The 11,535-nt window shown below is 45.4% G+C and overlaps 1 protein-coding gene across 1 annotated transcript; it reads right to left on the reverse strand.

The window, feature by feature from the left end:
• Positions 1-636: 636 nt before the first annotated feature.
• Positions 637-10,781, reverse strand: LOC118612939 (thioredoxin-like). Its single transcript, XM_036235191.1, has 2 exons — positions 10,713-10,781; positions 637-1,454 (listed from the first exon to the last, which is right to left on the reverse strand). The coding sequence occupies exons 1-2, from the start codon at positions 10,779-10,781 to the stop codon at positions 993-995; spliced, it is 531 nt and encodes a 176-aa protein (XP_036091084.1). The 3' UTR covers positions 637-992.
• Between the last annotated feature and the right edge of the window lie 754 nt (positions 10,782-11,535).

Genomic DNA, 11,535 nt, shown 5'->3' on the forward strand with positions numbered 1-11,535 from the left:
CTGGTAACCACTAATCTTGGACAACAGGCTTCTGACTTATGCCCACCATCTATATCTGTTTGATCTCCTTAATCATTGGCCTTTATAATTAAAATATTTCATAGAGCACATGCTCTCAGTGTCCCTTTTCATTTTTCTCAAGAAAAATTTAAGACACATAGGCAGTTTAAAAATAGAGAGAGCTAGCAATCTATTATTTGGTATGATATATATATTTTCCAATACCTAAAAAACTAAGTGCCTTTACTGTCAGTCCTCCCTGAGAGAGGTAAGGAAACGGGGTGTCCGAGCTTGAGAGGGAGAATTAAGGGAAGAGCAGCGGTGATACCCATCCCATTCGACTGATGACATCACCACGAAGAAACCAGAGAGAGTTCTCTCTTCCTGCCCCATGCCTCCTGGTCCACGTACCACAGAAGCTCTCTCTTTCCTTATTGTCCACAGCTCCTAATATTAGTAAAAAAAAAAAAAGCCCACATTTTTTAAAAAAGAGTGTGAAAGTAAGATGAAAGAGACTTAATTTTCTACTTTTGCAGCGGAAAGCAACAGACTCTTGTGAGAATTTTATGGCCAGCACTTGGCATTCACCCTTTTAGGTCCAGTATCTTTACTAAATAAGATTCAAATTTGGTTTTTGTTTGTTTTGGGCTGCAATAGCTGCTAACGTTTCTACTTTTATTAAATAATGACATTCTGGTCACCAGCCACACTAGTCAGTTATAAATTATTTCCTATTTACTAACGAATCAGTCTAAAGGCATTGGGAGAGTGTAAAAGACTCTACGAGAGACAATATTTCTCTCTTCTCCCCTCTTTAAGACATCTTTTATCTTTAAGCATTTCCAACATAGGAGAGGTTTGCCCTTTTCTGATAGTAAAACTAATCCATAGTGTGTGTCTTGTTATACATCCTTCTGCTCTTTCTTAATTGTAACTAAAAAGGTTATACGTTTTAAATAGCCAATGGCTGGTTCTGTTTTCAGAAAGCACAATTAGAGTAATTCATTCACGGTGGCTTCAAGTTTTTCCCTTATTAACTCCAAAAAAACCTCATCCATCTTTTGTCCCTTTTTCAAAACTAGAAGGTTGGTAATTGAAAAAGAAATTTTAAAAAAGAAAAGAAAAAAGACAAACCGGAAAGTTGGCGTGCATTCGACTTCACTCCAAAGCAACATTCTGACAATCACCCCATGTGCTTTGACGTCAAGGAAGACAGCGTTGGAGTACTTTTCAGAGGGAGGATGAAAGGGAGGCTTCCTCGTTTTGCAAGACCCACACCACGTGGCTGAGAAGTCAACTACTGTGAGTTTATCTCCTGCACTGTTCAAGGCTTCCTGGAAAGCATACTTTCTCTCTACCTGCTTCACTACTTTGGCTGCTGGGGTCTGACAAGTGACTGTAAGTTCTGATGGAAGTGGATCCAAACCATGGGACCGAGCTTCCTGATCCTTTTTCTATGCATGCTTTTCCATTAAAAGATCAGTTGTATATACTGTTGTGTATCTTGTTTTGCTTATTCGACTATTATTACAAGCATTTTCTTATATTACTAACGCTCTTACATGCAATTATTAGTAGTAGGATACTATCTCACTGTTAGCATACTTTTTTTTTTAACCCATTCTCCTGTGATCATAGATTTAGAGTGTTTTCAGGCTTCCGCTACTGTAAATAATGCTGTGACACACATCTTTGCACATTAATCTTTTCCTGTGTGACATGAGATTCACCCTGAGGGCAATGGGTACACCACCCTGCCCTTTTGCACTTTCTCAAGCAGGGCGAGATGTTGGACATGGGTAAGAGCAGGAGGGTTTAGAGGGCCGGCGTGGGTCGGTGCCTGGCAACCCCAGCTCTGTGACCAGAAAATACAGGAATCTCTGCAGACTACCTTCAAAATCACTCTTTCTTGCCTTTCCAGTCAAATGATACACTCCCAGGCCTCCACGCATCCTTGCAAGCCAGGAACACAGAACGGCCAGGATCAAGGTCAGGAGACTGGGCTCCGGCCTGGGTGGGAGTAATCCCCTGGCTTGACACTTAGCAGCTTCAAAGGGCAATCTGATCTGAAAGTCCTAGGTTGCGCTTTCTAACACAGCTGTCAGAACACACACCCTGTAAACAGGAAATGCCTTAGCAAGTACAACTGAGTACATCTTATTTCTATTTTTTAAGAAGCTATTACAAAGCCAGAGCAGAGGGTGACATTTATCGGCATCACAGTTGACAAGTTAGAGCTGCTCCCTGACAGCCTAGTTTGATGTTCCCGGCAATTGTGTGCCTACTGCTGGTTAACAGGTGCTTAAATAGTCTCAGATTAATCAATAACCCATTTTGCCTTGTAAAACGAGTGTCTCCATCTAGGGAGTTGTAAGTTATACAGTTTGTTTTTGCTGTCGTAGAAAAGGAAAAGATTGACAAACCCTAAGCCGATATTTAGACACCTCTATACTTGAAATATGGAAAATTTAGCACAGGGCGAAAGGAAAACCATTAAAACCAAGGATGGGGAGGCTCTAGTTGATTGAATAGCATCAGGAAAGGCTAAAATTAAGAAGTGATGACTTCCGGAAAAGACTTAGCTACACGGAGAGCACGCTGCTAATCCACCCCTTGCATCGGGCTGCACGCCGCCCCTTCCCCTGGCCATGGACCATTTGCTTCAGTCACACAGCCTCATCAACTAGGCCGTTTCGCACCACAGGGCCTTTACACATGCCCCGCACACCTGAAACGCTCCTGTTCCTCTCTTCGCTCGTCGGCAAATCCCTGCTCATCCTTCAAGGCTGAGATGCCACCTGATTTGGTTATAGCATGAAGACAGCATAGTATAGAGCGGAGAACTTAGACTCGAGAGTGAGACGTGACTGGGTTTCAACCTTGGTACTGTTTCTTACCACATGGGTAACCGTGGATAAATTGCTTTAACATCTGTGAGTCTATTTCCTCCTCAGTTAATGGGGCAAATACCTCGCTCACTGAAGCGTAGTGAATATCAATCACTTGACTGTACAAAGTGCTCGACTACATAGAGTGAGTGCTTGGCTTACAGTAGATACTCAATAAATGTGAATTCCCTTCTGCCATGCCATCTTCCAAGCCTTCCTTATTTCTAGGGAACGTGATTCTGTTCAAAACTTAGAGTATGAACCTGTGTCTTTTCTCTGAGTCTGTAGTATCTACATAGTATTCAAATTCTTCGTGCCATGCTGAAATTATAAGGTTTCCAGATGAAACTTTTGATTCATTCATTTATTTGACAGATATTTATTTCATGACATCAGATGGCAATTATCCCAGAACTTGTGTTCTTGACATGTTTTTCCTCCTTTTGGAGTAAAGTTTCTCAACATTGACACTATTGACATTTGGCCCAGATAATTCTTCACTGGGGGAGGGGGGCCGACCTGTGCGATGTGGGATGTTGAGCAGCGCCCCTGGCCTGTACCCACTAGAAGCCAGCAACGACTCCCCCAAGTCAGATGGGACAACCCAAAATGTCTCCAGACATCGACGACGGCGCCTGGCTGAGAAACACCGCTCTCGAACCTTGCTCCCCCTGGTTATTCCTTTACCTCTAGCGTCTGTATCCAGCCTTTATTGGCACCTTTCTCTCATAAAAATATGCGATTTTATCCAGTCTCTCCGAACAGCTAAATCAAATGCAAAACCCACTCCAAAAGCACAGCCTGCCTTCGTGGTTCCTTTCCATCCATTCTTCCGCCTGCTGCAGTCAGGCCCCTCCACCCACCTCAGAAAGTGCTCTGCCCCAGTTCCCACTGATAAAGGGCTAAATCCTGTGTCTTCCTTCCACTGCTCACCTTGTCTCACCTCTGTGACATTTGACACTCGATAAACTGTGTCACGTCTTCCTTCCCTGGTTCTTCTTTGACCCTCTTTCACAATCCCGAGGGGTCTCCTTCGCTCTGCCTCTTAAATTCTACCCTTCCCAGGGCTTCTATTCCTGGCCTTCTCTCTTCGCTCTTCCCAGTGCACATACACCCATTGCCAAAGCTTTAATTCTAACATAACGTTAACTCCAAAATGTTTGGTTCCAGCCCAGATTTCTTCCCCAAGTACCACACTTATACACCCACTGTGTGTCTCACAGCCATGTTGAGGAGAACTTCCTCCCTGATCTTCTCTTCCCAGAGTTGTTTCTCCTCCCAGCTTCCCTTGCCCCATCTCTTCTTCCCAGCGGGGCACCGTGGGAGCGTTAGGCCCTGCTGTTGGAGTAAAAATGGTCATCTTAGGTTACTTAATAACGAAGGCCAGGCCAGTTCCTCCCCCTCCTAGGCCCTCCTCACGACCTTTGGCTGTACCCCACTTGGAGTATCAAACCTTAGTATTACTTTAAGTGAGATAACCTCTGTGAAGCACCCAGCACATAGTAGGCAGCTCCTTTTACTTGTGATTTTCTTCTGGAAGATACAGTCGAGAACATGAAGAATCTTGTATGAGTACTGAGATCAAAAGTGACTTTGTTCTCTAAAATTTTTCCATTGAAAAAAAGTTATCTTTGCAACTAAAGAAAAAAACATTTTGCTAAAACACCCTGAGAAGCACATCTAATCATGCCACTCCTCTTTATTGGCTGTTCATTGCCCTCGTGGTTAAGTCTAGACCTCTAAGCATGACTTGCAATTTGGCCTTGATCTAGTTATAAAACCATATCTTACGCTGTACTGCCTCCCTCCGCATTACACACTCCGGCAACTCCAAACCTTTTCCGGATCCCTGAACGAGCCAGGATGTTGCCTGTTTCTGCGTGGGATTCTCCCACTGCGTGGTGACTGACCCATGCCCTCCATCCCTCCCCTTCCATTTGTGCTCATAGGCAAGGCCACACTTACACGCACACTCTGGGACACCTAGCCAATTCCCGTTTCTCAAAACACAGCTCTCCGAACTCTTTCCTTCCTTCCTTCCTTCCTTCCTTCCTTCCTTCCTTCCTTCCTTCCTTCCTTCCTTCCTTCCTCCCTATCTCTCTCTCTCTTTCTTCTTTCTTTCTCTTTCTTTCTTTCTTTCTTTCTTTCTCTTTCTTTCTTTCTTTCTTTCTTTCTTTCTTTCTTTCTTTCTTTCTCTCCCTCACCTCTCTCCTTTCCTTCCTCCCTGTCTTTTTATCTTTTTAAATCACTTTTTTAACATGCCTCCTTCTCAGCTTTATTTTATCTATGTCCTGGAGTCATTTTGCCTGCTAGACAAAATTGTGTCCATTTCTTAATTTCCATCAGTGGTTCAGTGTCTTCTTGCCTATGATAGTAATCCAAAGTAATGCCACTCAATCACCCTCTCCGGGAGTTCTATTGTGGTTGGTTGGACACTCCAATACCTTCCTTCATTGTTAAAGAAAGGAAATTGTACTTTGGGCCTTCCTGTGCAAAGGGCTGCAGCACTAGCATTGGCCTGAGAGTCCTGGCCAGTTTGATTTTCTTTCTTGATCAGGTTGACGATAAAAAGTGTAACAGAGCCACAAACACAGCCGTGGTTGTGGTGGTCTGTGAAGTGAGCATAAAATCTTTGTTTGTCCCGGGTCACTTGGCCTGGCCATGGCTTCTGCTGGAGCCCAGCCACATACACAGCCAAGACTTTGGGCCCAATCAGGCACTTGGAAAGGAATGCTAGGAGCCTAGATTACTGGCTTATTAACAGTCAGGTGGAAGAGACGCAAAGGGCCAGGAATGGGGAAAAGGCATGGCGCTCCCATGCCCTCCCCGAGGGCATCGCTCTCCCTAAACCTCTACATGTTCACCAACCCAGAAGCTCAGAATCCTTATCTCTTAGTCTCCAAATGAAAAGTAAACATGCTCTAAGCTTTGTTGCTCTCCTACCCTTTAGACATTCATCAAGGCACCTGGGAAGCTTGGTTACATTTATTTGTTGATTCATCCGTCTCCCTCCAAGGCACTGTGCGCTCCTTAAGGGCAAGGACTGTGTCTTTTCTGTGGCGTATAGGGGATGATCATTTAAATGTCATCTAAGGAGAAGCACTGGAGGAGCCTTTGGGACGGGTGGTGGGGAGGGAAGTAAGCCTGTAGCACCTACTGCCTTAGGGGGGCTTGCAATCCTATCGTGAAAATGAATGTGATTAAGTGGGGTAAAGAGAGAAGAAACTGTAAAAGCTAAAGGCTTCATATGCTTCACCTCTCATTTAATTCATTATTTACTTGGAAATAAGTACTATTATTGTGTAAATATGGTAAATTGAAAACTTTAATGAGGTTGAGTGACTTGACCAGCAGGTAGTAAGCTTCCAAAATCCAAGCTCCACATCTAAACACAATAATGTATATGATGCTACAGTGTGAACAAAGTCCTTCGAAACCCATTCATAGAGAAATTACCAGCAGGGTTTACCTTATGAGGAACCAGGATTCCCGCAAAAGAATACCCAGCTGTCAGCTGATTAATCCAAAGTTAAGGGGACTGAGATTCCTGCTACTCCTTTCAATCTCTCTTATCACCTCCAACTCTAGAAAAAACACTAAAAACACAAGCTTTGCCAAGTTGCTGAATCCATATCCACTTGCCCTAAGGAAACTCCTGGGTCTCAGGGGGCAAGGACAATCAGACCCGTGTTGGGGAGCTACCTGGAAGGGACTACTTCTTGGGGCGCAATGAGAGCAGTAGGCCCCGATGGTGCCGATTAGGGGGCTCTATTTAGAATGTTCATCTTAGCTTACCTGAGGCCAAGTCTGTCCTTCCCCCACCCCCGCAGGCCCTCTTTGCAAAGCTCTGGCTGTGGGCCACACAGAAGGCCTACCTCCTGGTAGCCTTGCTAATGACTTTAGTCTGATTGAGATCAGGTGGCCTCCGAGCTGGCACCAACACCCATTACACTCTGCAAAGATAAGGAAACCAAACATGAGCTGGCTGGTAGCAAACGGCACACGAACACACCCACGCCTTCCTCCCCGTCACCTCTTCAAAGGAGCAGCAAAAGCCACTCCTAACCTTATTTGGATGGGGAAATAGAGATGCCCACAGTGCCACCTCGACTGTTTAAAGTTGCTGTAGCCCAGGGAGAGTCTCCGACGGACTAAGCTTGCTTCGTTTCCCCCTGCTGAATCCGGTACCTTCCTTCCTTCCCCCAGGAATTCTTCACATAACTTGACCTGCATGAGCACCTTATTTCTGTGGCCTGAATGATACTTAAATAGTCCTGTGGACTCTAATCATTCAGAGATATAGGATGTAGTTAAGTATTTTCTAGCCACGTGATATACTTTGTGTCTTACGTATCCAAATAGTTTATAATCTCCCTTGGGACTAAGCAACCCATTTCTTCAGTGTCCCCTGGTGTGTTCCTCTGAGCAGCAGCGTGAGAATTAACTCGAAGCTTGTTGGGAAGGCAGACTCTCAGGCCCCACCCACCCCAGGGCCACAGAATCAGAACCTGCGGGTTACCAAGATTCTCACGTGACTCTTACGCATCTGAAAGTTTGAGAAGCTCCGGGCTAGAGTGTTGTCGACTGATACCCAGACTCTTCTGTGACCCCAGCGTGGTGGCCAGTATGCAGGGCGGGCTGTTTTTTCTGTCCCCCGAGGTCCTTCGGTGTGGGCAGTAATTCCGATTATTGCATGTTTCCGTACAGGTTATATATTTTTTCGGTGTCCTGTGCAGGTGTTTTTTATTAATAGCACATAGTAATAAGAGGAAGAAATATTTACTGAGCATTCATGTAGTAGGTGATTTACGTGTGTTATTTCTTTTTTCTTTTCTCTTTTTGTGTTACTTCTTTTAATCACGATCGTCTCTGTTTAAGCTTCCATAACAAAGTACTGGGTGGCTTAAACCCAAGAAATGTATTTTCCCACGGTTCTAGAGACTAGGATTCCAAGATCGAGGCGTCGGCAGGTTGGTTTCTTCTGCGATCTCTCTCCTTGGCCTGCAGATGGCACAGCTTCTTGCTGGGTCCTCACATGGCCCCCCCCCCCGCCGCCCCCCCAGTGTGTGCATCTGTCTGGTCTCTCTGTATCCAAATTCCCTTTTAAATCAGATTGGATTAAGGACCGTTTTAATGGCTTCATTTTTAACCTAATTATCTCTTCGAAGACCTTATCTCCAAATATGAGTACATTCTGAGGTACTCGGGGTTAGGACTTCAACATATAAATTTCAAAGGGACACGGTTCAGCCCATAACAACTATAAAGTGGCTAATTATTATTATCCCCATTTTACAGATGAAGAAACAGAGGCTTTCAAAAGTTCATTGACTCGATTAATGTCACACAGTAATGACAGAGCCGAACTGAAATTTTTCGTTTACTTACGAGTTTGTTTAGTTACTTACTTAGCATATTTCTTTATTGGATCTCTACTCTGTACTCTGCACTGCAGTTTGTGATAGGGATACAAAAATCATGGTTCCTTACATTTTTGTGAACTATTTTTTATTCTAGAATTTATACGCTTGCCTCCTCTACTGCTATAGAGATTTGGTTTTGTATAGCCTCATACCATTTTTTATTGCCACATTCCAGGGAGTAGTATAGCAACATCCCAACCAAACCAGGCTCTGAATCTAACCTTGTAAACAGCTATCGGGGACCATATTTGTTTCTGGTCAGGCCTGGCCGTTTCCGAGCGTGACCGACTCACCTCGGTTTGCCTGGGACTTGGGCTTTCCCTCTTCAGTCCCAGGCAAACTGCCATGGTTGGTCCCCCTACTAAGTCCTGGCTTGCACAGATAGCACAGAAGCAGAGCCCAGCGTCAGACCCAAGGTGGACGGATGGGGCAGCAAAACCGCAGCTTCGCCCAGGCCTCCGTCTGCCGCCGAATTTGAAGTAACGTGTGGCAGCCTGTCACCTCCACGGATGGGGACCGAATCAGGGGCCAACGGAACATCTCAAGCACCAGCTCGTCGCGACGTAAGCATGAACAGCATGAACGAACAAAATCATCTCTAGAGGTTCCTCGGCTGAGGATGCAGGAATTCCTCAGTTTCAAACAGTCCTTCCTTAGAGAATCTCAGTTTCAGTTAACAACATGTGAGAAGCTCTGGCAGCAGGGAGTGGAAGTCCCCTCTGCGTGGCCATCTTGGGGGGAACAGAATGCCTTACTCTCTGACGCTATGGCCCTTGCAGTGTGGCGAAGAGAGCTTCTGAAAGGCAGCCAAACTCCGTTGCACAAGTGATGACCACAGCGTACCCTGCTGGGCCCACTCCGATACTTCCTTGGTGCTGATGCATCTTCTGCTCCCCACTGCAGTGCTGGCAAGTTCCAGCATAGTGAACGGCGAGCCTCTCGGCTGCCGAGGTGCTAGGTACACTGGACTCCAGCCTCTGTTCATTGTCATTCTGTTAGCACTCAATGCTTCGACGAAGGGGTCAGGGGACAAGGAATAGTCAGGGAGCCTCATAATTAGTTAAATCTATGGACACTCCTAAATAAGAAATTTAGCTTTTTTAACCCTCTGCCCCCCAAATAGCCAATATATATGCTATTTTATCAGAATTCACCGAAGTCAAGGTTATGTATAGAATAGGGGCCATAGATTCTCTCTGCAGAATGGCCTATTACAAAAACAAAGGTCTCCCATAATATTTCTGATTTCAGGGAAAGGGAATTCCTTAGCCATATTTAGTCACTAACTCTGTGTTATAAGTTAGTTAAGGAATTAACCGATAGGTGTTTAAGTAAGAACCTCCTGTGTGCAATGGTGGTGTAATAAAAATTTTATTTAGTCTTTTTCTTGGGTTCCTGATACATAGTTCCTAAAAACCTTGGAATTTTTTGAGTGACAGGAGCATCTTTTGTTATTCCCAAAGAGGCCCTTTTGATGACACCGGAGTTTTTGCTAACGAGGCGACTCAGGATGAGGCCTCTAGATAGCTTCAAGAAGGCGGTTAGTCATCAGAAAGGCCAAACTTTTAGCCCTACTCTCTGACCTTTGGGGTGGGTTATAAAAAACTCTTGAACAACGGGACCCAGGAAGCTTCCAGGTTGGCAAAGGCACTGGTGTTCTGGGAGGGTGGCTCCCCCTTCCAGAGGGGACATGGAAGCTCCAAGCATTCTTCACCCTCCGCCCCGACTCCCCCCATCCCATGCCTTGCCTATGCATCTCTTCCATTTGGCTGTTCCTGAGTCGTATCCTTTCTAATAAACTGGCAAACATAAGCAAAGTACTTTCCTGAATTCGATGAACTGTGCTAGCCAGTTATGGAAACTGAATGGGGAGGAGTTTGTGGGCACCCTCAAATCTGCCGTTAGCCGAGCAGAAGCGTGGGTAGCCCGGGCACGCCATTTGTGGTTGGCGTCCGATGTGGAGGCCGACTTGTGGGACTGTACCCTTAACATGTGGGGTCTGACACTAATTGGCTGCAGACTTGGATTGTTGGACACTCTGTTGGTGTCGGAGAATTGGAGCATTGGTGTGGAAAACCCACACATTTGGTGTTAGAAGCGGTAGCAGACAGCATCGCTCAGCAATGAACGTACTAAGCATCAAGGAGGAGCCACACAAGTAATAGACGATCATTCAGGGTTTACCATGAACTGGGGCTTCAGATACACACGGAAAAATGCACAGTTCAAAGCTGAGTTGTTAAGTGCCCAACGAATGAACCGCCGCACCTCGATTTGATCTTGAAGTCCCTTTTGACTTCGGTATGGTTTTATGTATATTCTAAGGTACACGGGCTTTAGGGTATGAGAGAAGAGCAAGAGGCAAAAGACGGCCTCAGAGGCCCTTGGTTTCAGAGCCTACTTCCAGGAAGCTCTGCCACGCTGACTCGCGGCCAGGCTGGCAAGGCGGTGACAGCTGGGTGCTGGCCATCGTTTGTTCACAGAGCCCTTGAGTCCCCATGCCAAAATGAAGGTTAGGTTGGCAAACGTTTGTGTGTCCTCTGGGAAGTCAAGAAGCTTCCGTATACCGCTCAGGACACAGCGTCCGGACAATTCCTCCCCAACATTTTATGCTTTGTTTTATTTTTTTCCAAGTCGGAAAGACTATCATGGAAGCCCCTCCTCTAATTGGGAAAAGACTTTGTAGTGTTCTTATTAATGAGAGCCTTCCATGGAGACCTCTGAATGCCAACCTCTCACAAATACATTTGGCTCCAAAAGTGCTAAAAAGCAGGGGATTTTGACTGCTGAATAGGTCACACAGTCCCATATGCACCCCTATGTAGACTCCTGGCCAGAAGTATCTCCCTATCTTAGACAATGATGGGACCTGGAAATATTTCAGTTCTCAGAAGCCCTCGAAAGAACCCTCAAAAAATTACAGCTTAGATTCCTAGAATCACTGAGGTAGAAGGGAGCTTAAGGATGATTGAGCCCATTTCCCTCTTTTTAAATTAAGTTTAAATTAAGGAAATTTTAGTTCCTCAGTCGTACTAGTCACATTCCAAGTGCTGGATGACCTCACTTGGCTAGTGGGTTATGGTGGCTATTAGGCAGCACAAGTTTGGAGGTCACTTCCTCTGACTTCCCCAGTCTGTGCTGAGTGCCCTCCCACACGTTATTAGAGTATTTTGTGGTAACCTCGATCGCAGTGCTTACCTCACTGTGATACAGCGGCCCGCTTA

Source organism: Rousettus aegyptiacus, unplaced genomic scaffold (genome assembly GCF_014176215.1).
Source record: "Rousettus aegyptiacus isolate mRouAeg1 unplaced genomic scaffold, mRouAeg1.p scaffold_m13_p_17, whole genome shotgun sequence".
NCBI classification, from domain to species: Eukaryota; Metazoa; Chordata; class Mammalia; order Chiroptera; family Pteropodidae; genus Rousettus; species Rousettus aegyptiacus.